Here is a 25554-nt window from a genome sequence, read left to right as displayed (position 1 = left end):
TTTTATTAGTCGCACAACACAGTCACCGCTGCCATCATTATTTTAGCAATATTCCCATACTCCCTTTAGTTTCAATTTAAAAGTCCCAGAAGAGAAGGGAAGAGGTAATAGCTCAGCATTTTTTCCAAAATTCAGAGTGCTTTCCACAACAGAAGCTCAGTCCCACGTTCAGTCCCGAGTTGCACAGCCCACGTGGGGCTGCAGGAGGGTAGCGCAGGGCAGGCACTGCTTGTCCATAATTCTTGTACGCGCAGCCATCCCGGCATGGACTGCAACCACAGACTACGGAACCGCTGCTGCTCGCGGTTTTGAGCTCTTAGTTCACAAAAGCAACTACTGCTCCTCCATTCAAAACTTGGGAAACTGTTAACTGACAAGCTTAATTCTGCTTTCGTATCCCCTGGAGTAATATCCAGAGGATGTCCCAGGAATTTTTGAAGCCTTTCTAGTCTAACCTTTGTAGAAAAGAAAGCACAAATTGGCTCAAACGATATGGCTTTTCTGTTTTAGTCATCTAGAGGTGTTCTCCAGGAAATTGCAGCAACTTTAATGCTCTCTATTGTCGTCCTAGACTTGGAGGTCGTCCGACAGTCACGGTCTTGGCATGATGGCCTGGCACAGGCGCCAAAGAGTCAGAGGATAAGAATGGGACTGGTTGGGTAACGGGCCTGGGCAGAGCCGTCCGGCCGCGTCTCGGACCTTCGCACCGCCTGCTTGGCTGTGCACGGTGCTGCCGTTGAGTTGATTGCTAAAAGCCATCTCGTTTTCACGGCAGGGCTTTTTGGGGTGTTTGGAGCAATACCAGAGAAAAAAGCATTTGGCAGTTCATACCGAGCTTTTCAAGGCCAAAGCATTAGGCAAAAAAATAACAAATCAGCCCATAATTCTCCTAGAAGACTGTTGTTATGCCTAGTCACAGGTGGAGAAATGGAAGCAAAGAGGTTAAATGTCTTGCTCGAAGCAGCGAGGAAGCGTGTGGTGGAGACAGTCAGGAGCCCCACGTATTTTTTTAATGAATCTTTTATAACTGTGAGTATATTATTAGGCAGATGGCTTGAACTGTGGATTTCTGTAGGAGCTCTGCCTTGCAGTCTAAATGTATTTTCTTCTCAAAGTCTTAAACTGAAATAAAATGAGAAAATATGGCTTGGTTCAGGGCATGAGAATATGTTCAGTAATTAAAAGACTACGCAGGATGTAGAATATATAAAAAATATATCATTCTTTTACAGTTCAAGGACACACTAGTTCTCTCCTAATATTTCTGACAAAAAATAATTAATGTGCTTCTGGGGACTACAGGAAAAAATTCCAGCATAAGGTGACATAGTTATGTCTCCTTATGTCACAGTCCAAGACTGAAATGAAAGAGGAAATATTCAGCCATGGCTGAAGGTTCATTTTCTTCCTTTTTACACTCCAACAGGATTAGGGAGGATTCGCTCATGGGGCTGTATAGAGTTGTGCAGCGTCTGAGGACCTGATGGATGGCCCGTTATTTGGCAGTATTCAGGAGCTATGTTTTATCCTAATAAAGTTGCTGAAGAACATAACGTGGGAATGGGCTTATCCTGTCTCTTCATCGTGGTTGTGGCATAGCCATTAGCAGCTGCCTGCGGAGGAGAGTTAACATATTTTATGATAAAATGTACCGCACGAATCCCCCCACATACAACAGGGCCAGCCCCAGGCACAGTGATCTGCAAGGAATGTCGGGATCTGACCGCTGGCTTCGTGTCCTGGGAGCCAGCGTTCAAGTGTCTCCTCTGGTTAGCCGGTAGTCGGTCCGGGGAGCCTTTGTCTTCTCAGGGGGAATCTTCAGTCTGAACACGTTTTCTTTTCCAAAAGACCACTGTGCCCTGGAAGCTAAAGTTCTCTTACAGAAATTGTTCATCTGTCTGATCAGTTCAACTACCGCTTGTAAAACTTGTCTATCTGTTAATTTTCTTAGAGGGCTTAAATTCCTCTAAACGCCCATCGCTGCACCCTGCTGCATACAACGGAGCAGCAGCATTTCCCCAGGGTCCTGACGGATGGGCTGCATGTTACGGGAGCGTGAACAATTAAGAACCGGCGTTCGTCGCTCAGTTACCAGCAGGTTTAAGAAATCCAGAAATACATATGAACATGTGTGCAATCCTAAAGCTTACTTGCAAAAAGCAAAATCACAGTTTTTTTCATATGGCAGTCAGGTGCTCTCTGTATTCCTCCTGGCTTGCATACGCCGTGTGCGTGGTGTTGCTGCAGTTGAGCATGCGAATGCTTGCAATTTCTCAATCTTTAGTAATATCTAATATCCAGACAAGATGTGAGTGTGTATATACAACTAAAATGTATATTAAAAGGAGAGTAACATTAATTTTGAAATTTTTATGTATTCCTTTTTACAGTAGAACATCAGTTGTTGTCCTTCTAGTTTCAGCACTTATTTTCTTGGTTGTCTTAGCTTCCTTGAGCTGCTGAGCCTGTTTCACCTTTGTGTCTGATGTAGAATCTAAATTAGATAAGAAGAATCAGGATAAGATTTCAAATACAGTTTCCTCTCTGTACAGGCAGTTTAAACTGCTTAGATATAATTTTGCTTCTTTAATCCTTCCCCTTCAATCTGTTTTTGTATATATTATATATATGAAATCTGGGATGGGAAATCTTGCCTAATGTAAGTTAAGACATGACAAATGAACCTGACATTTTTCCAAGGAGGGAACCAAAGAACATACTGTATTTATAGCAGTAGAAATGCAGTTTGCTGCTTGTAGAAGAAAAATATGCCTTGTATGAGAACTTTAATACTGAGATATAAGAGAGTGTAGATCATATTTGTTTCAAGTGAAGCTACTGGGTTCAAAGTAGCTAAAGTAGCTAAGTAGTTCTCTTCTCGAGGTGGGGCTTCATCCAGCAGCAGATTTGGGCCCTTGGAAGCTCAGGTACCAAGAAAAAGCGCGAGGCACAGTTTGGAGATGTTCTCCCTGGCCCTGTCACGAAGGTCAGAGGCTCTGGTGTCATCAGACTAAAGAAGAGAGTGATAAGGAGCTTCTGAAAGTCACATTTGGGGCTTCTCTCCTTTATACTTTAAATAGCTTCTTCCATGTTAATATTAAGACTTTCTGCTTACAAGATAAGAGTTCATCAGCGTAAGTTCTCAAACACAGACATGCAAACATACTCAGAAAAATTGATTCAAGCTAACCATTTCTGCAAGCCAACTACTGGCTCTTGCAACCTTCTCCAAGAGGGCAGGACTGCCAGAGAGACAAATGCAGGAGACCCAAGCGCCCAGTTTTTCACCTGCATGAACAGGGTGAAAAGACTTGTTAAAAATTTTCCTGATTTATGACAATTTTCCTGCTATGTTAAGCTGCACTGAGCACAGTGAGAAGTGTTGGGATGACTTTCGGTTGAGGTGCTCTGTAGAAGTGTGAATTTTGCAGGTTTTTCATGCCAGGATGTTGGTTCCAGCTTGAATTCTTAAACTTTTATCCCTGAGGAATACTGACACCCTTTTAACCAGTTTTGGCTGCGTGTTGAAAGAATATTTAGCCAGGGCAGCCCTTTGCATCCTGGGAAGATGATCACAAAGCCTGTTTGCCTGCGTGCGAGATGGTACTTTTCCATCTTGCCTCTGAACAGCAAGGCTGACTCCACATTTTTGGACTGTACAGCTGCACATCAGGACCAACTTATGGTGCTGAACCGATCCTTTATTTAGCAGAGATAGTAAACAGCAGAGCGGTCTGTGGCTGACAAATAGCTCCGGTCGTATTAACTGTTTCTTTGTAGTTTGGTTTCTAATTGAGATTGTATTTCCTAGACAGAGCGTTAGACCTCTACCTGCTCGCTTGGCTCCAGGAGGCGTCCCTGTGGTTCGGGGCCATACCTTTGTCCGTCCTTGTCAAGCTGGGGAAATGATGCTTCCTTTGGCTCTAATAAAGAATTCACCTGGTTTCCTCCCTGCATCCTAATTGCTCTCCAGAGAGCACTGGCGTGTGCTTAAGCATATTGTAACTGTTTACTCACAATGTCTGCTGCATGTGCGGTAACTCAAAATGTTCGATCTCTGCCCTGTCGCTCCAGGCTGGCATGATTCGCACAGACAAGGACGAATTCTTCATTGAACCTCTGGAGAAGGGGGCCCAGGAGGAGGAGGAGGGAGGAGGCAGGACGCACGTGGTCTATCGCAGAGCAGCTGCCAAGAAGCAGTTTCCTATGGAGAGCGCAGATATCCAGTATAAAGGTAAGTCGGGGATGTTAATGCCAGCTGATGTATAAAGTGTAGCTAAAGGCATGTAGCCAATGCGATCTACTATCTCTGGCTTCTTTGTCCTTGAGAATGGAAATCTGTTCTTCTCCCCCCTGTGTATGGAAAGGTAGGGGAGGAGTTGCACATTTTAGCTGGGATAAATAAGCATTGCAGCAGCCAAAACGCTCTCCAGGATGCCAAAAACTGTCCCTGCCTTAAATGTACAGATAAGAGCTGTGTTTCCTTGGCTCTGGAGACAGTCGGCATAAGGTGGTGTGTCCAAACTGGGCCGCCATGTCGGAGCAGGGGAATGGGCTGTGGATGGAGCAGCAGTGCCGAGGTACCTGCGTGTGCCCGGGACGGGCAGCGGCGCTGGCTTTGCAAAGGCTCTGCTGGAAGGCTGCAGCCAGAGCACTGAGGCTGACGCGGTGCACGGGCTTTTCATCGTCCCTATCCTCACTGGCATGAACTTCATCCCAACAGGGGAATAACCATTCAGATGTGCACACAAACCTCCTCTTGACTTAGTTGTGTGTTTCCAAGTGTGGAATTTAACCTAATATGTGGTAGACAGTTTTGGAACAACAGCAGCTAAACATAAACAGCCTTTCTGTGTAATATTCTCTATTTCTGTGCTAACTGCTCTGGTGTGGGACCTTTTTAGCTGAACAAATAAGGGATGCAGACTTGGTAAGTGGATGTTCTGACAGCTGACGCTAACACTGAGATTAACTGTGTCATTTGAGAGGAAACCAAAAACAATTGCACTTTGATCCCCCATGCGTGCACCAAACTGCACAGCCATTTGCCACTAATAGTTTGAAAGCGAACAAATACCCGAGCACTATCTCACAGCAGTAGGGTGTGTTATTAAGTATAATACAGCGTGTTAGGTTGTCCTCTGCAGAAGTCTTCCCAGCAATTCTCATCCCTCTAATATGTCACCATCATTCTCTAAAGATAAGGAGAATGTTATGGTACCTGTTGTAAAAACTCGGCTATTTCTCTTGCACGTAGTAATCCCCAGAAACCAGCTGGAAGAACACAGTCACAGAGATTAGGCAGTGCAATTATGGCCAAGTTAATAACCCAAATTTTGCAATACTCAAGTTGGAGTGAGGAGGGAAAAAGAAGCAAGCAATAGCATTGGTCTAACTTTTGTCCAGTTGGGCCGTTGGTTATGACCCATGGGTTGTGCGAGTGGCGCAGTGTAACGCTGGGCTTTTTTGGCTGGTTTCGTATGCATCGTGGGGCAGCGCTGGAAGGAGGCAGGGGTCTGAGGGACACGAGACGAACTCCCCATTCCCAGAATGATATGATGGAAGGTGCTCTCTTAGTAGATGTTTATAAAACTATTGCAGTGTTGGAAAATATCAGCCAGTCACTGTGTTTCCTTTTAAACAAAAGAGACTTAATTTTAATCACACCTTATGGCAGTATTTTTGGTTTGGGTTGGTAAATATTGCTCAGGAGTAGGAGTCTGGTACACAGAAAAACATAAATTTTAGATCAGCTCCAGTTATTGGCACACGGTACCTGCCGGAGGAAGGCTCCGACAGTGGCGTCTGCGAACACCTCTGCAAAACGCAGAGTCCTACCCGCTGCACAGCGGCGCGCGGTGCCGGCTGCCACCGAGCGGGGACCGACTGATGGCGAAACCGCGCCACGGCGCTGCGCGTGAGGCCGACCAACGTCAGCCGCGGCTGCGCCGGGGCCTTGCTGTGCCGCACGCTCGGGTAATCGCTGCTGCTTTTAGGCTCCGGTACCAAAGCACAAAATAGTAATAGCCATCAGGCAGCACTGCGGAATTAAAAAGCGATCTTAATACCCAGGTTTGCGAACGGGAAGCTGTCTTGGCGCGGGCCAGACTGAGACGTAGCGCCGACCTCGTTGTGGACAGCAGGTGTCCGGTTTAGGTAGCAACACTTGCAATTTTTAATCTTTCAAATTTTAAAATCAAGGAAAAATGCTAAGAGTGGGGATCTTCCTTCCCATCCCTCCTCTTCTGATTTGTGAAACTGATTATAAATAAGTAAGTTTGTATTTTGGAAAGAAAATGGTGTAATGTACAGTTTGTTTTCCATTAAATTACCTTAAACAAACAAACCAAAAAGAACAGCCATCCCAAAACAGATCAGTTCTCATGCATTTTTGGTTAAACCTGGCTTCCCTGCTCCTGATTTGCTCTAGGCAACAGTCTTGGAAAGGACATGTTTTCAAAAATCATAATTTTATTTTCGTTTGTCTTTTTCCAGAGTGCATCTAGTTTTGGTTAACGAACGTCAAAATATTTAGTGACTGGGTGTTGATAAGCACGCTGTGCTGCATGTTTCCATAACACTCTAAATTAATCAATGGGCTTGCTTAGGAAATATTTAGCAGGGCACTCTCAGCATGCTGTATCTATTAAAAAAAATAAATAAATAAAAAGAAAAAGAAAAGAGAGAGAACGGTTAACCAAGAACACTCTCCTCTTCCACCATCCCTGGAGACATTTGCATTGTTGCCAAGTCCCATAAATTTACATGTGATGAATTGTAATACTTGGTTTATTTTTAAAGGTCCGACCTCCGGGAGTCATATGAGTATATGATAACTTTTTTTTCCTCCCTACATGAGTTTCTGGTTCTTGTAACCATTGAGAAAAAAGCTTGAAAATATTTACATATTCAGCGTTAGAAAGCAATGAGTAAGATGAAGTACATGGTATTCTGTAATTTTGAAGATATATCTTGGGATTTTCAAAGATGCTATTAATTTAATCCCGTGATTTGGGAGGGGATTGTGAGTCAAGATTTTTGAATGCTTGGGTTTGGATGGACAAATATGAATTCCTCCTAAACACTCCTATCTCTGGCCGTCTCTCACAACCAACAGGACGAGCTGTTCTCTTGCCAGCGAGACAGGAGGGGAGGAAAAGCTCCCTCAACTTGGAGCCGGGTGGGTTGGTCAGGATTATTTCAGGCCTTGGGGCTTATCCTTGCCAGAAGGAGCTGGGCCGTAGTCACACGGCCCAAGTGAGGCAGAAAAACGGCTGGACCTGCCTCGAAAGGCAACCGGAGCTAATGGGAAGACCCATCATCCAGTTGGAAGGGTGCGTGAATACAGGCGAGAAGAACAAGAGGCGTTTTCCCAACCTTAGAAGTAAATTTTAGGTGCTAACGGGTCCTGGGAGATGAACTTCAGAGCGGTGCTTTTCCAGCGTTTTGCATACACTGTTATCTTATACCCTCCGTAAAAACCAAAACCAACCCAACCCAACCTCGTGCCCGCTGGAGGGGCGAAGGTCTGCGCCTCCCCTGTGAAGGCGCTGTGGACTTGCTGGGTTTCAGCAGCGGGATGCGCTAGGAGAGAGCGGCTGTGCCGAGTGGCAGAGCTGTACTCGGATTTCAGACAATGTCAGGTTTTCCTCTGAGTTTCAGTAAAACGCTATCAGAATATTGGGAAAGGGACATGCTTGTTTTGAATCGTTGTATTTTGATATATGTGGGGTTATCTGGTCTTTGAGAGCCAAGGGCTCCAAGTACCCGTTGATACAATATTTCTGTTTTGCCTCTCTCAAACGATACTATTTGTTTATGTACCTGAAGAAATTCAAGCATCATATTCGAGACAAGTACTAATCCACAGTAGAGTAGTACTACAGAAGTCTGTGTGAACTCACTGAAAATAAGGCTAATCGTTTTGGAAAGATAAGTATTTTCATGTACTGGTTGATGTTTTGTAGGTATGGTGGGAAAACGCCCTATTTTTTTCTGGTGACTACGTTTTTACTGTTCACGTATAATTTAATCTTCCTCTAGATAAAAATAAACAGCATGCTGAAAATATTTTAGTATTTCCAGTTGAATTCCTTCTTGCATAGATAAGACGTTTGGCAACAGTAAAACTTTCTACGCAGTAGAAGCAGAATTAAATAGGCAAGGTAAAGGAGCGTTTTTCTTGAAACTGTTTTCTTGCTCTAATGTTCTTTAGATGAAGAGGTGGTAGGTATTTAATCGGTAGTTATGATGAGGCCTGAAAAATGAAAAAAGCTTAATTCTTGCTTCTAAGGGCAACCTGAATATCAGGCTTGTAAACTTGATATCACACGTCCCTAGATAAATTATCACGGCTGCTGTTGTGATCAAGTGTCAGGAAACGGTCGTACCAGAATTTCCTTAAGGTTTGCGTTCTCTCTCAAAAGCACTGGCTCAACACACCGCTCTGCGCTTTATCCTATTCCTTGACTGATGGGAAACAGAAACTCAGCTTCAGCCGACAGCTTTATTTGCTCTGCAGATGAAGGACTGCCCCAGCAAAGAGCAGTTTATTTCGGAGGAAGACGGCAAGGTAACTCTCCAAATATGCTGCAAACAGGCAGATTGTTCTTCCTTTAACTGCTAGCGAGATCCCTTGGAGCGGGCCAGGCCCGTTGCCTGTGGCCAGGCCTTCGGAGCAGTGGTGGGTTGGCGCTGAAAGACATGATCCGTTTGTGACCCTGCGATGTACTTCCCAGGCCAACGGACAGTCTTTTCTTTCTTTATTTTTTTTTTTTACATCTACCAGTGTTTTCTTCTTTTAGGGGAGGGTGGCTCCCATCCCCGCAGCCAGAGCACCCAGCAGTCGGGTAAAGGGGCAGAAACCATAAGCTGCTGCTTCTACCCCATGAAGGCAACTGGCTCTCCTGTCCGAACGGCTCCCCAAACTTCACCGAAGCAAAGCTGCTCTGTAGTCCTGTCCCTGGCACCTCCTGCCTCTCTGTGACCTTAAAAAAACCCTTCCTGCTCCTCACACTGATGGGACAGTAGTGAGTCCTGAGGGTTGGTGGCCAATTCAGCTGGGGAGAAATTTAAGCTGAAATAAAGAACCCTAGAAGTCGTTGGAGAGATGAAAGAAGTAAAATACATGATAAAGCTGTAATGAGTCAGTTGACAGAGCTTTGCAGGGTTTAAAGATGATATTTTGGAGGAAAACTCCTCCATCATAGCCCATCAAACTGTCAATGACTTTGATTTACTAATGTATTTAAATTACTTTTTAGAAGCCAAGGTGCATTTGTTGTGTGTTTTTCTGGATTGCCTGAAATGACACCCAGATTGGCTGCAGTCTGGCTGGTTGCCAGTCTAATTTGCAGAAACTTTGCTGGTTACCTTTGCAGAGGAACTGTTCCCTTGGAAAACTGAAGTTTCTCCAAATTCGATCAATATTTCCTCTCAGTGTGTACTCCTGCTGATTAATTACTGTTCCCTTATTTTGCAGTTAGTAAGGCCCTGATGACAATATTTTTTGTCTCCTTCCTACATCATCTGTGCATGATAAATACATCTGTCTTTCTCCTGTCTTGGTTTTCTCTGAATTTCATATTACAGATTCATGGGGCTTTTCTGGGAAGAGAAAGATTGAGAATTCAGTTGTGGTTCAACTTTTGAATAAGAAACAAGGTTATGTGCTCACAAAAAACCAAGTCTCTCGAGAGCGTTACTAGGCCAGTCCATGTCGGCCTTCCTAGCCACCGACGTAGCTGATGAAGCGGTTCCTTGCTAGCGCAGGCAAATGTCACTCTTGCAGTCATGTTAATATGGAGCTTTGGGATAAATCTAAAGAGTTCAGCTTTCATAACTGTGCAGTAAATCATCTGGATAATTAGATGCGTGCTAATGAACACTGTTCCTACATATGGTTGGTGTGAAATAAAAGGACTAGCCTCCTTTTTTGCAGAATCGATAGATTTTTCTATCGTAGACCCAAAGCGTAGTGGAGGTGTGCCCTTCCCACCCCGCTGGCCTTAGCTGGGCCGCAGAGCGCTTGCTGGTAAAAAGCCTAACGTATCCCACGCTTGTGAGGATGCTGAGCTTGTGGGACAGGCGTTTTCCCTTTGCCTGGGGAAAGGGGGGGGGGAAGGTATAATTGAACAGTTATGTTTGTTTGGCTGGTTTTTCTTTGAATACTGCTTGAGTATTTCTCAGAGAAGGGTAATTTTGCTGTGCTTTTGTGTGTGGGGGGAAGTGCTCATGTATTGAAAGCTGCACGGTGACGTGTGTGCGTATCGGGAGCGCGGCGAAGCTGCGTGGGCTGCTTTTACAGTGGGCTTTTCAAACTTCTGAACAGTTTGGAAAAGTGTGTTGAGGTTGCAAAGGATTTTTGCTTTTAATTAAACAACTTCTTTTCCCAGATGCTGAGAATCGCTTTCAAAGCAGTTGAGCGTGCATTAAATACTCGCTCATGATTTCTTTTTCGTGGCGTCATGTGCTGTAGCTGCTGCAGTGATGTTCTGTCTCACCAGTAACAAAAGTCAGCGTGTATACAAGTAAGATCGCTGGGGAGGCGTTGGCAGGGGCGCCGTGCTGCGCTGCACGGAGGTGCTCCTGCCGGGCTGGGGAGCAGAGAGGAGCCGCAGCGAAATGCTGCAGCGGGGGCTGGCTCCGCTCTGGTTTCCTGCGTTGTCATCTCAGTCTTAGACACCCTTCAAAAAACTGCAATTGTTGCTAAACATAGGCTATAGGATCATTAATAATATCATTATGTTGAGAGCCTCAGTTTCTGTATTTGTCCCCACCATTCCTAAGTAGTTTGAGATCCAGATAGGCTTTAGGGAAGCATTTAAGTGCACGCTTAACATTAAGCCAGTACTTAATTAACTTCAGTGGGATTCAGATACGTACTTCAGGCAAAATTTTTTTCCGAATGGAGGTGGAATCCTCGTTTGGTTATGAGATGTGATAAGGCAAGTTACTGAGAAGCTTCCACTTCCATTCAGATATGTTTGAATTGAAGGTGATCAGCTTAATTATTTGCTTATTTAAATATCAGTGATCTGCTTGTATCATTAACTAATTTAAAAATAAAACTCTGTTCGTTCTCAACTGGTGAATTTAGCTTCTTCGTACTGTATTAAAACAGTATGATAAGGCTCTTTTAAGTGATTGTTGTAAACAGCTTACAGCTGGAGTTGAACATTACCAAATGCACTGAATGTGGCTAAATATAGCAAAATAATAATAAAGCTGATATTGGTCCATAAAGCAACAATTTCCAAATCTCATAACATACTTCTACAAAATATTTGTGAGAACAACTGATGAAAACACGACAAAGCTCTCATTTTCCTTTTCACCATTCTCTTTTAATTAATTTTGCATTAGGGGTGTGTGTGAACTTAGGCTTGACTAATCACTTGTTTGTTTATATAAAACTTGTTCATTTATAAATGTATTTATAGAGACAAAACATTTTATAACAGAGATGCCATGAACGTTTGTTTTTATTCTTCCTTATAATACCCATTGATCTCACAATCCTTAATGAATTTAGCCTCACAACCTCCTGGGAGGAAAGAGAGACCAAAATCTTTGCCTTTAGACTACAATACAGTAGACCTTTTTTACTGAAAGCTGTTTTTTACTGAAAGCTAAACTATTTTTACTGAAAGCTGACATTGCTTTTGCTGGTGATGGTCCCCTGTAAGACCCGCGTTCGTAAGAGCAGCAGTGCATAAGTCAAACCCGGCCTCCAGAAGCTGGGCTGACGCTTGCTTACGTGAGTGGGTGCAGCCGCCCACGGGCATGTGTGCAGTTTTTGCTTGTGAAGACGCACGCGCACACCCACACGGTGTCTGCAACGTCCCATTTAGGGGTGAGTTTTTCTGCGAGGGGTCATCCTCTGGAGGATTACTTATTTACGAGCTGTGTTCACATTGTTGGACCTGCTGGGTTAGACGCAGGGTGGCAGTAACCCAGCAGGTTACTCTGTCTCTGCTAGGCACGAAGGACGAGGAACTCGCTCACGGATAGACCTTAATATTCTGCCTTGACAACTGCAAGTGTCCTGCAACCCGTATCCGTGTCTGGGAAGTGCACTCTGGACCTGAGAGTTGAGAGATAAGGGTAGCATGTACTGTTTGCTGTTTTGTGCCATGGGATTCAAACTCTGTTTAATAACAATACACAAAATAGCATCTGGTATGCGTCACTAAAATAAGCTCTTGTAGAATGTGCCGATAAACATTTGCTGTAGACTAAAAGAGGCATAAATCTTGTCTGCTGTCCGTGATAATGATGATGAAGTGTTTTGATCAGGCTAAGAGCTCCAGGCGTGATCAAATGAAAGCAATGGGCAAGCCCAGAGCTGTGAGGGAGATGGATATCCTTCAAACATCTATATTGCTGTCATTTCTCGCAACAGAAGAGCCACATGTGAGGCCTTGTGAAGTGGTGCAAGGATTATTAATGTTCTCCAGCTGCTCCTGACTGTTCTCAGCTGCGTGAAGGCTGCTCCTCGGTGGCCAGCCGCTGCAGAGCTGCTGCTGGTGCCTCCGTATTTACACAGGGGCACTGGAGGGTCACTGCATTAATAACGGTGCAAGACCCCCCCGAGGCGTCTCGCCCCTACCGTACCTGCAGCGTGGGGAGGAATGCCGCTGCCCAGACTGGGACGTGCCGCCGGGACGCTTACGCTTTGGCGAGGCCTGTGTTCTGCTCGGCGGCGTCCGATGAGTTGCAGCACCAGTGCCCGACGGCAGAGCCTGGGGTCGTGGCTGCAGCCTGCGGTGGGGAGCGACTCCCCGAAGCTGTTTTGCAACGTTTGCTTGTTTGTGCGAGTTCTCTGTGTTTTGAATCCCCTAAGCCGTGCCTGGGGCTGCCTGGACTTTTTAGGTAAAAATAGCTTTCACTTGAAAAGTGAAAAAAGCGTCTGAGTAACAGCCCCGACTGCGTGTGGCACAAAGTCCCGCAGGCGAGTTCTCTGGTAGTGGTTTGAATTTCGTTGCCTCGGCTCGTTTGAATAGAAATCTCAGGAGTCACGTTAAGCCGCACTTGCATTTTAGGAAGGTTTAACTTGTCCTGTCTGCAGGACTGACTCAAACCATGATATTACTCTCAGCCAAACAACAGTTACTTTAACGTAGTGGTGTCTTCCCTGGATCCGAGCCGATCATGCCTGAGGCCCCCAGGTGGGCGGCGAGGGCTGGAGGTTGGGGGGCTGCACGGAGGCTGCGGGGCTCCTCGGCTGCCGCTGGTCCCTCCTCGTCCCTCCACGTTGGAGCCTTTGGCCGTGTCGCTGAGAGCGATGGAGCCTGTCGGAGACTCGAGCCCAAGGCGGGTGACTTGATGGCTGGCTTTTGTCACCACCCTGGGCGCCTCGAGAGAGACCCTCGGGGACAGCGGCCCCGGGTCCCGTCCCCCCGCGGAGGGCAAAGTCTCTTGCAGAGCGAGAGCTTTGCTCCGGTGCCGCACGACTCTGCGCTGTGCTCGCGACTGCGACGCTTGCCAATGGGTTAAATATTGTGCGCTTTATTTTTCAGCAGGCTCTCTGATTAAAAGCCTGGTTTGCATCTCTGCTCTTCCTTTTGTCTGCGAGGTTTTGTGCAGTCGCTCGCTTGTTCCGGCGCTCTGGGTGTGCGTGGACCATCTGGCACGGCTTGCCTGCCCAGCAATACGTAGTGCTTTCAAGGGGAAAAATTATTAATCACAATCTGGATGGCAAGGGGCTTAGGGACTGGTTTTATTTCCGTGCCGGAGCTGACAGGTAGCTCCACAGGTAGCTCTTCAGAGGAGGTTCTGCAGCAGATCTTTGCGCTTCTGCGTGATCGATGTGCAAGGAAAGCAAGCCAGAAGTCCGGAAGGACCGAACGTCGGGCAGGGGCCAGGAGCGGCGCTCCTGGGAGACGCGTCTGCCCCGGCCCTCGCTGCCGGCCCACGCCGGGAACGCTGCAGGGAGCCTTGCTGGGCTGAGCATTGCCTGCGTCTGCGCTTCTGGGCTTCAGACAGTTGCAAAAAACCTCATTTCCCTGGGCGTTGCTCCATTTTGCAGGGTTTGACCACTGCGGCTTGTCTGTTTTGAAAGAAACATTGCTTTTTTTGCAAGTAACTCCGATATTCTGATACTCCTTCAATGATGGTAACTTTTTAGAAATCAGGGTAATTATTTTAAAATGTTTTAAGGCAGAATCTTATATTCAAAGAATGAATTACATGTGAGCCATTCTCAGTCCTAAAAGTAACCTGAATAGAAATGGTGGTTTCTGCTAACTGCCACCTGGGAGAATTTTTTAACTTGCAGTGCTGTCAGGTATCTCGGCACTTGGCGTCGTGTCCGTTTGCCTGTCAGGAGTTTTTTTCCCTGTTGTACACATGGAGGCATATTAGCGTTGCTGAAGGTGCTGCCTGACTGCGAGCGGTGAAAGAAACTGCAAAATGTTTTATGCCTGAAGCAGCTGCCTCTAAAATCCGCGTCCCAGAGCCGCTCCTCGCAGAGCAGCTTGCATACTTAGCAGGAAGGCCAGGAGAGAAAGTTTACCACATTGCTTTAGAGATTTTTATTTTTTAAACAGATACGAACTGTTATTTCATTTCTTCTCGCTGTCTGATCTTTTATTTTATTTTGTTTTTTGGTAAGCGCCTTTCATTCTTCAGCATAAACTGGCAGGAAGGTTTAAAGCGACCTGGGGTTTTGCCCTGGTCTTTGGCTGTGGGAAGTGATGACATTTTGAAAACATCGTTCTTCCATAGGTCAGCAAACCCGGGTCACATCATGTGAAAACAGCTTGTAAAACTGGTAGCAACAGTAACGAAATAGTGACATGAGAAATCGCCCCGGACTGGCTATGAATATGTATGAGATTAGCAGGCGTTGAACTCATCTTAGGAGCCGTATTTTGTGTTGCTGAGTAGGCAGCTGCCCGGTTTTTCTAATTAAACTTCGCTGTATCATAATATTGCAGAATTCATTCATTCCAGTGCGTTTCTTTCTTTTTAGGGTTTCCCTTTTTTAGGAAAAGGCTGTTCTTTATGGTACTGAACATGATGCAGTCTGTAGAGCAGGGCAGAGGCTTGATCCCCATGGTACGGAGATCTTTTCTGTCTCTTGGTACTCTGGTGCCCAGTTATTCGTGGGTGTCTCGCTCCTATTAGCCTCTTGTTGCCTGAGGTGTTGATGGAGCTGGGTATGCCACATCCTAGGTATTTGGGGGGGCTTGAATATATATGTATATACACCTGTCATCTGGCTTTTAAAACAAACTTTTAAAATACATGAAACATGAATTTCATGGAGATTTGTTCTGTTCTTTCAAGGATCTGAGCTTGAAATGACTTATTGTCTAAGGCCATAGATTAAATCTGGACTTCAGTCCCTGTTCACAGGCTGGTTGGTGATTCCTCCTGCCAGTATGGGCTTTTAGCCTCTTCCCAATCCCTGTTAAAAAAGTGCTGACTAGAAAGTAGACTGGAAATGATGCATTTTAACTTTATATTCTGTTGGTAGGCTAAAGTATTTTTGCTTTTGTTTTTATTTAAGCAGAATCTCTGGAGACTTGTTAAACTATGAAATACTTAGGAAAAAGGACTCTAGCTAGAAATGTTAAATGTCCTAGGCAACCCTACTGAGTCTCCAGCATAAAACCTAACAAGGGCGGAAATCTGATTTTGAATCACTGTAAGATGACATGACTATAATTTCTAAATTTCCAGGCATTTTTCTTGGACATCACAGTCGGATGTATGCAGCAAGCTCAATGTATTGACATTTCCATGGTAACCCATTGTAGCATTTCAGATATGTACCTGGAGGTCATCAATTACTGGCGCAGAATATTTTTGGAAGACTGGGGAAATCTATTGGTCTGCGGCAGAAGGTTACGACAGCAGCGTTGCAATGAAATGCCTGGTAGAAAACACAGGCTTCTGCAAAAAGTCTGTGCTGAAAATTAAGCAGAATTTTTGTTGAAGGAGACCACTGACGGTGAGTTACGGAAGCACCAGCCCAGAGGGATGTTCTCTGCCCCTTTTTTGACTGCGGATGTGTTTTTTATCTCTGGATGTGTGATGGAGGTAGGATGATTCTAAAAATGTTGCAGCAACCCCTATTGCACTCTTATTAGTGGCGCTAACAGACTTGAGAGCCGTCACGCTAGCGGCGTTGTGTTCACACCATGATGGTGGTGATGGTAGGATGCGAGTGGGAAGGCTGCACTGCTCGAATTACGAGAGCCGCAGACGTAGGTTTACTGCTTCATCGTAACGGCTTGGCTGCTCTTCCCTTGGGGGTACTCAGATCAGACATCCCAAAGAGAATTAAACGGTCTGGTTTTGTGCTGCCGAAATCCTGGTGGGAAGCGCTGGCAAAGGGCAGAGCCTTCCTTGCAAGAAATGTGGTGCATCTAACCTCCGAAGATTTGCTGCAGATAAGACTGATGGCACTGGTAGGATTTCCAGTCCTTACAGGTCTCGTGGCTCAGAGAGCTGGAAAGCCTAATTGTTTCTGAAGTGATGGTGCGGGCATTTCCAGGAGTCTCTGGGAGGATGGACTGCTAATACGTTCTTCTTTTTAATAGCTATCCCTTAGCTAGAAGGGCACATTTCTTCCTTAAGGTTGTTTCTTTTCAATTTTTTGGAAGTTTTTGAAGGAAAGCTCGGCGTCTTTGCAATGCAAGATGGAACTGTATTCCCACCAAATAAATTACAATGTCTCTTCCAAAAATCCCTGCGGGCAGTGTGTGTTATGTGATCGCTGGTTCTCACAGACCTTATATGAATGCATTCTCTGGGAACTGCCTTTGTAATAATAAATTATTAGTTGGCAAATATATAGGGGTTCAGCCAAACCGTGCACTAGATCCAGTTTGCACTGATTTTAATGGAAAAGTTCCCAGTGAGTTTAGTGGGGGCAGATCCAGCGCAGGGCTGTGGGAAAAAACGTGGTGGCTGAAATTTGCATGAATTTCAACGTGTCTTGGTCTGTTTCTGCTTGGCTCCGAGTTTCACAATTTACTCTGAAATTCATTTGAGCGCAAGGAAACTAATGTGTGACTTGAAGTAAAGCCAGTATATTTCATTGAGAATTGGCTGTTGAAAAGGTGACCGACCGTTGCGTATTCCTAAGGAAACCGCGGAACTCAGCTCCTCGCTCTCCGCCGTGCGTTTTCTGTCTGTCTAGAGACAGCAACATCCTTCATTGGTCATGAAAAATTTTCAGAACCCCTTGGAAAATATTCTTGTTTTCCCTAGTATTTTACCACTGTATTCCATACACAGATTGTGTGCTTTTATGTGCTGTTTTACTGACGTTGCAGTTGCAACAGATGTGCTTTCATCACTTATCACACAGGCTTGTGACGACTGCCACACGCGTTCCTGTAATCTGCTCAGCGTTCAGGCAGCCTTTTTCTGTTTTCTGGCAGCTTGTCCACCACGAGATGATTCTTTCCCCCTGTTACGCTTTGTCCGTATCCTTTCTGATCCCAAGAAACACATCATTAGTTTCAGCCAGCTCAGCCGGTTTGTCATTGCTGAAGCTGGTAAGGAGCTTCCAGATCTTAAGTGGTGAAGTTATACAGCTTGGGCTTTCAGTGCAAGCTGCTCCTTTTCCTTTTTAATGAGCTCCGTCTTCCCTTCCACCCCCCCCCCCCCCCGGCAGGTACACCTTCCTCCAGTGTTCCTTATGGAAGCATTCAGAGCTGGGATGTAATTTTGTTAAGCTCTTTAAGTAATAACTGTGACCTCCATTCCTTCCTGGTGCTTTCTAATGAAACTATTTTTTTATTTTCTTTGTTACAGCCTCATTTTGAGATATGCATTTCACTGTGATTAATCTTATTATTATGTTCATACTTTGTTTTTAATTCAATTTGCTGGACTAATGTAGTGCCTTCCTTTCCCATGATACTTTCCAAAAATCAGTGCTTTGTGTTCACGTAACAGTGCATTCTTCTCATGCCACTACTCCAGCCCTCCGAAGACTGTTTAGTTGATGTCCATAATTGATTGCATTAGTACTGGGCTGTTCTTCTGAATGTTTCTGTAGTTCACCAAAAGTACTTCAACTTCTGCAGTGTAACTGTGAGATGTCCAGAATTTTTCTCCCCATCTCTGTTGTTACTGGTTTGTGCTTCAATTTCTCTTTTTTGTCTTGTCCTGCTGACTAATTCAGGTGTCCTAGTGATGTCTTGGTAACTCCTGTCTTTCCAAGAGATCCTCCTATCTTTGAGGCTTCTCATCCATATTTTTAAAGGAACAATCATACCCTCTCAATTTTTTAACTACCGTACAGCAAGATGCCATGTTGTATAAGGCCCTTGCTGCTCTCGTTTTACCTTCTGCCAATTTTTAGTGAAATTGGTGGAAGAGCTTAATATCATTATGTTGGCTATTAGGAGGATTTTCTTTCATGGACACATTTTTGTAGGCCAAAACACAAAACCAGAAGGCAGTCCTTGCTCCCCAAATTCTAAAATAGGCATTAAACCCAAGCAAAACCCCTCTGCTATAGCTGAAAGGATAGAAGGAAGCAAACCTTGTGCCCTTGTACAAAAAGTGCCTTGCAGTGTTGATAACTCTACCCATTCTTCCAGAAATCATTGTCACGTGCAAACGCCTTTCTCCCTTCCTTTAGAATATGTAAAATGTTCAAAATTTTCAAAACAAGTTTCAAATCCTTTAGGTACCCAGAAGTCACTGTCTGCAGTTTATCGGACCACTCTCGGGCAGGTAATCTGACCAGTTTCATGGAGCTGAGAGGAGAATCAATAAGGCACCTTCCCACTTTGAAGCTCCTGGTCTGACCTCTGCACACCCCTTAGCTGCTCCCCTCTCTTGTTTCTCCCCCTCACAACTCCCTTAGTCACAAAGTCAGGGTCAGCCCTTGGCTGTCACTTCATTTCGCTTTTTACTCCTAAAAACCGCAAAGTGATTAACAGGACGTTTCAGAAACGCTGCCGAAAGCTCCGGGTGAATTTACATCCCTTGGAAGTGCCGAGCTCAGGCTGTAAGAGGGGGCAGCTCTACAAATCCAGTCCACGATCTGCTCTGCTTTTGCAGAGAAGTTTAAAGATATACCACTCTGCTGCAGGTGTTTGCATCGCTCGGTGCTCGAAGGAGCTTTTGCCAAGAGAAAACTTCCCTGTTCAGCTGCAGACCCGTGGTGCCAGGCGCCTGATGGCTGACGGGCTTTGCTGGCTGCTGGGCAGGCGGGACGGGGACAGCTGCACAGCTGATCCTATTCCTGGGGAAGAGCAGCTCTAGCACGTGCTCAATACGCAGCGATTGCCTGCCAGGGAGGTTGGGTGGCAAGGTGGAACGGCACATATCAGAGCGAGGAAGAGAAGGCAGGAGTGCCATTTAGTGTCTGATTGTAGCTAGAACTGTATGCTTGCAATATGTTTTGCCTTCTGCTGGCAGTCCTGGTGTGAAAAGCAGCATAGCTTAATTAAGCAGTGTCAAAAAACTCAGTTCTTCCAATCTGTCTTCCAATCTGAAGTGTTCTTTGCTGATTTAGCTATATCTTGCAAGTGATCTGTATCTTTATGGCTAAATGATCAAGTTGCATGAAGAATTTCAATGTCATCTGATTTTGATACACTTTAATGGGGCTTGGACAAACCTCTTAGGCTGTGGGTGTCATGGCCAGGATTTTCCGAGCACGTATTTGTGTCTGCTTTGAGCAGAGTACTTCTGCCGTGTCCAAGTTCAGGACAACTGAGCACGGGCCTTAACGTGCAAGATGCGTGGGACTCGGCGTGCACGTGCTGCACCGTTGGTTTGCCCACACGCTGTAAACAGCACGTACCGAATGCGTCGCGCTTGCTACATGTGCTCGGCAAGTCGCACAGCACGCTTAGCACACGCCAGACTTCCCTCAGGAATGTGCCAGATTTACCGGGTACGTGCGTGGCATCTGCACGCCCCTGTTCCAGTGCGCTGCAGCTGCACTGGATTTAACACGCTTTATAGCACGGAGCTGATGACCTTGTGTCCAGCGCTCTTACCTCCATGAGCGAGCGGTCCAAAGCACTTATAGCTTGGTCAGACATCTGGACATCTAGAAACCCCAGACAAACAGCCAGTGTTCTCAAATTCCGCCTGGACAAAGTTTCTGGGAAGATGAAGAGCACAAGTAGGAGGAAACTTGGATGAATAGGCAACTGTCAAACCGTATCCGCCAGGATGTGCTGTTCTAAAGGGCTTTGTTAGGCTGGTGGTCGCTAAGAATCGTGGTTCGGTGGGTTTTGCGTTGTGTTCTTGAACAAGCTGGAGCTTTCTTTTCTGAAGCAAAAATGAAGACTACGAAAGGAACATGATACTCGGCAAAGAATTTTTTTCTTACTAGAACCATCTTCTCCTGAAATGTGAAAGAAACTTTCCAAATGCCAAAGTTATGCAAACATGACTGAATGTAGAAGTGAAACTGAAAAGCAGTGGGCTTTTTTTTGCCAATTTTGCAAGAGGCCACCCACAAAAGTACCTTTTTTTCTTTTTTTTTCCTGTTTCTGTTTTTTCCCCTAGGAAAAATATAATAAACTTTGACCAAAGTCAGAGGTTATTTTGCTTTTATAACCTCTCTTATCAAAGCAGGAGTGAAACGTGGTTTGAATTCTGCAATTAACGCATAATTAGCAGAACAAAGTTGTTGAAGGTTTGATTTATCATTCAGGCTGTAAGTTCTTGATCAGACAGACCTGTACGTATTGGCATTTCCCTGTGTGAGCGTGGAGAAGCATTCAGCCAGACCATTCAGTTGAAGACATTTTCCAATCTATTAGTCGGTTTTGACTCTCTATTTTTTTTTCTAGCTTCATGTCTTTGATACTGGTTTGCAAAGTTCAACTAAAAGCCCTGTTCTGACTTGGTGTTTCCAACCTGTCTCTTGACTATTGATATTCACAGATTTTACTTGTCTGGAAAGGCTGTTTCTTCCCATTTTGCGTATTTACTCCCTCTGAGCAAGCGGGCAGGAAATGTACTTAATAATTTCTGTGTAGCTGAGAGCGCCCAGGGTTCCCTGCAGAGGTACACTTTGTAATGGTTACAAATGGTTCCTCTCTTTTCCACATCTGTCTCTCTCTCTGCCTCGCGCCGCTCTGTGTACCATCTGATGTACGTTTTTTCAGCGTTAGCAAAACCTCAGAAATGTGGTTTTGAATGTGAGATGTTTATAGTCCCTTATGATTCAGAAGCCAAATACTCAAATCTTTGAGGTCACTTGTGTAGCGATATTAGTATCATCTGTTGATTATGGAAATCATCTGCTAGGTCATTCAGTCCACCCCAACCCACGTATCTCCAGTCCCTCTTGTATGTTGTTCAGACTTATTTAAAGAATTCCAGAGACAGAACTTCAGCAGTTTTCACTTGGAGCCGACATCATAGCCTAAATGATCTCACTGCTTAAAAACGTTGTCTTGGGTCTAGCTTTAATAATTTTTCACGATCTAATACTATCCTTTGTAGCTAACTGCTCTCTCTTCTTTTAAAGTTCCTTCCTTTCCATGTGCTGGTGTTTTCTGGACATGTACTCTGCTACCAGTTTGTCTTAGCCATCTTTCAATCAAGATGCACTTTTTATTTTTTGTAGATAGCTTTTTTCTTTCTTTATCTTCATCTTTATGTAAATAAAAAAAAATTGTACTACTTTAACCTCCTCCTGTATTATAAATGATACAACCTCGCTTGTGTGATTCTATAACGTAGAGTTGTATGGGAAGAAATTCTGTTTAGGATAAGACACCTTTATTCCAGTGTTCACCCTATGGCTTGAATTGATAATTGGCATCCAGAAGGTAGGTGACCTAGGGCAATAAAACAGAAGTGTGCCTTTAAGTGAACAAGCAAGAGGATTTCCATGCCCTTAAAAAAATAAAACAAATAGGGAGGCAGCTTGGCAACATAGTGATTGGCTGAATAAATGTGTGTCCTTGAACCAAGTTCATGTTCTGCTGTGGTTTGGTGGTGTTTGGAAGGAGGAGTGATTCTTATTCATACATTTATATTCCTGAATAAGTCTCAGTGATGAAAACATCCTGACTGAGCCACACCATGTATTTTAAATATTCAGAATCAGGACAAAGCAATATTCAGATGTTGATTATACTGCTAATCGGGCAGTGTTGTCCTGACATTGCATGTAGCTATTTTCTTTAAGGGATTTGAATACTTTTCTGCTGTGGATGTATGATGTTGGAATGATATTTTGTCCTGGTTTTGAACTACAAAAGGTTTCAAATAGAATCACAAACAAAAACCTTAATAATGTAGGTTCTGATAATCCCTAGATCTGTCATAAAAAAAAATAATAATAATAATAAAAACCTTTAAGTTATTGAGTTGGTAGCTTCTTTCAGTTACACTGGTGATGGTTCAAAACTCTCTAAATCCATTGACTTCATTGAAATTACACTAAATGTCTACCAGCACAACTGAGATTTGACTCTAGTCCCACCTCTTTATTTTCCATGTGATAGATACTTTCCAAAAACGGGGAAAAGTGTTGTTCTCTGCAAAGAAGAATACAGATCGTTGAATGTCTGTGCTGCGGTATACGCTAACCAAAACATGGGAACTGGTGCCAGAAAATTCCTAGATAACGTATCCAACCTATTTCTTTAAATGGATTGCTCAGCAGTTCACTGCAGTTCTTGCCAGTTAAATCATGAATGTCAGCAGGAACTGTTGGAAATATAACTTAATAACTATGGAACTCCACGAGTCAAGGTAATGAAAAACCCAGAAGCAAGTGGCACTTGCTAGCATCCACGCGTTCCCTCTCACCCAGCACTGCAGTGTTGAAGCAGTTTGGCAGTGGGGATAAGACTGAACCTAGGCAAAGTTAACAGCATTAATTTTCTTCACCCAACAGCTTTACCTTTGGAAATCACTATTTTGCTTAATGAAATCATTTGAAAGTCAAAACCTGACAATTGGAAATGCTACTGTGCCAATCATGGGGTTTTATCCAGCAACTATTCAAGAATTTGGGACAGTCAGTTCTGAGGGAAATAGGGGCCCCTCTGAACTTCCTGGGAATTTTCCCATTGACTGCAGTGCTACCGGAACATTATGCATTGCTTTTAGCATGCGAAAAATGTCTCTCATAAATTTCACTAAACTTTTCCCTCATTTGCTGCTCTCTGTTGGTACTGAAGTGACATTGGGTCTCAGCAAGAGACAGAACTTCTCAAAAACTGGTGAATCATCCCACAAAATTGTACAGCAAATAAAGGCACTCAAGGAGGAGACGGTCACTGCGCATACTCATGTCCACTTCCAAGGGTCTCCAAGGGCTGAGGAACAAGAGGAGGGAGCAGCAAGGGAGTTGAAATTCAGTGTCTCACAGCACTAAAACTTTTACAAATCTATTTTGTTCCTGTCTCCCATTACTCTCTTATGTGGCTTCTCTCTAGCAATGCCAGAAGTGTTCTTGAAGGTGGCATGGAATAACCATGCCCAGGAGATGGAGGTCAGTGTCTCAGCAATACTTCTGCTCTCCTCAGGCGCTCCCAGAACAATGTGTGTTAGTGGGGCCTCCAAAGAGAGAGACAACAGCAATAGGCTTCTAAGGACAGGGAATGTTTTAAAAATTGTCAAAAGTAACAAATCCTTCCTTGTTTCTAAAAATGGCCCAATAAAAATCTGTGTGCAGTACTATTAATGTATTACCTTTGTCAAAACAAGTCAAACTTATCTCTTGGTTGTCTTTACCTACGCAATCAGTGGTTCTGTTGCACTGACACTGAGAACAAGCTGTCTGTGTGTTTAGTGTCTAGAGCCTATGTTGGATTGATCTGTGGGTGCTTTACAGTATAAATATTTATTATTGTTATCCATAATTACAATAGAATTATGAATGTGCAATGATGGTATTAGCGCTACATCTGCATTTTCTCCACTTTGAAAATTTGCACCAGTAAGTTTTTGCCTGAGGGTAGAGCAGTCCGGCCAGGGCAATCTCAGAGTGCTGCTGAACTGGACAGCTACCGTCAGTGTGATCCTGTAGAAATCTACCTAAATCCCTGAGATCAGAATTTGATGATCACTGCTTGAGACCGAGTGTGAAATTTTAATTAGCGCTTGTCAGTCTGAAGCAAGGGGTTAAAAAAAAAAACCAAAAAACAAAAAGGCATATGATAAATGTGACACTCTGCACTGAACGAAACAATGCACTACTTTCCTTCTGGCTTCTGAATGAATCTCTCTGTGGGCAGTTTGAAGCTGGCAGGGATGGCTGAATTATAAGCAGAGTGGGTAGTGTCACCTGTAACTGAGTTTGTATGAGGCTTCCTATTACTAAACACTGTTTTGATTTTGCTAGAAATTTGCAAAAATTTACTTATTTGGGCTGAGGTTTTCTGTGTCACGTGTCTGCCACGGCTGAATTACAGTGCAGACTTCAGCCAGACTGGTCCAACAGCAGGACCGCGGAGCTTTGCGCAACGGTGTTCAGGACCTAGTTGATGCGTTGAGTGAACAAGACTCTCTAGGGGAGCAGCCGGTCAGTATTTTGTTTTTTTGTTGTTGTTCAGGATATAGCTTCATGCCTTTGTTCCTGATCTCTTTTCAGACCCTGGTCTGATGGCTGAATTTCCTCTGGAGTGTTTCCTGACACTAACCATTGCTCTGGCTGAACATTTCACAGCCGTTTATACATTTGTTTTCATAGACCGCCGTGAGAAGAGAATGTTTTTCTGCATCTTACGAAGGAGAGAACCAAGTTATCAGAGGTTATAGCCTAAGCTTTCCTCTTATTTTGGCTTGCCAGTTTGAGGCACCTTTTTAAAGTTATTTAAACATTCAAAACACCTCTCCTGTAAGGACCAGTTGCAGATAGAAGTGCTTGAGGCTTTTGAAAATCAAAGGCCAGTGTTTCAAGTCAGATGCCTACTAAATGAACAGCCTGGGCTTAGTGGGATCTGCAAAGAAAAACCTATGTGACGCTTGCGATAGCATGGGGTTCAGTTTGCCAGCGTATCCCTCAGTACTGTGAGACCTCTCATGTCTCCTGCTTCCTTCCCTAGACGCTTCTCAGCACGCTTTTCATCTTTTGCAACATGCGATAAAAGAAATTTCACAGATTATTCACTGCCCTCTTCTGATTCATATCTACGCATGCTCATAGTTTGTGTTGATGGGGGTCCAGTGGAAAAAACAGTATGCGAGTGTCTCATTAAAATCTGTAACAAATGCATACGCGCAAGGGAGTGGGGTTAAGGTTGCATAGACATTAAATTATTATGGCAATTCCTAGCATTTGAGTAAGTGACCTTCATAGCTGAGGCAGCCTTTGACACTTTGCAGCTTTAGAAATGCTATTGAAATGGGGTTTATTTTCCTGTCTTAGAGATTTGAAGGTCTGTCTGTGCTTATTACTGTTTCATACTGGACTTGATATGATCCGAAGTGTTTTCTGATGAATAATTGGGCTCTGATTGATTCCTGAAATACTTCTGTGGGAGTTAATCCAAAGCTCAGTGAAATCACTGGTATTCTTTACTACCACGCTGCTGGAGCTGTGGGTAAGTGGTACTTAATAAATGCCTGCCTAAGGTTCTTTGACTGATTTTTCCTTAT

The 25554-nt window shown here is 44.3% G+C and overlaps 1 protein-coding gene across 1 annotated transcript in view; it reads left to right on the top strand.

Moving 5' to 3' along the window:
- ADAMTS2 (ADAM metallopeptidase with thrombospondin type 1 motif 2) overlaps positions 1-25554 on the top strand; it is a 188052-nt gene that overhangs the window by 67190 nt on the left and 95308 nt on the right. The window contains exon 3 of the mRNA XM_067304888.1: positions 4075-4234. Coding sequence (XP_067160989.1) covers positions 4075-4234 — 160 coding nt within the window. The remainder of the gene's footprint in view (positions 1-4074; positions 4235-25554) is intronic.

This window comes from Apteryx mantelli, chromosome 14 (genome assembly GCF_036417845.1).
Source record: "Apteryx mantelli isolate bAptMan1 chromosome 14, bAptMan1.hap1, whole genome shotgun sequence".
Taxonomy (NCBI): domain Eukaryota; kingdom Metazoa; phylum Chordata; class Aves; order Apterygiformes; family Apterygidae; genus Apteryx; species Apteryx mantelli.
This window is presented reverse-complemented; position numbering and strand designations above follow the sequence as displayed.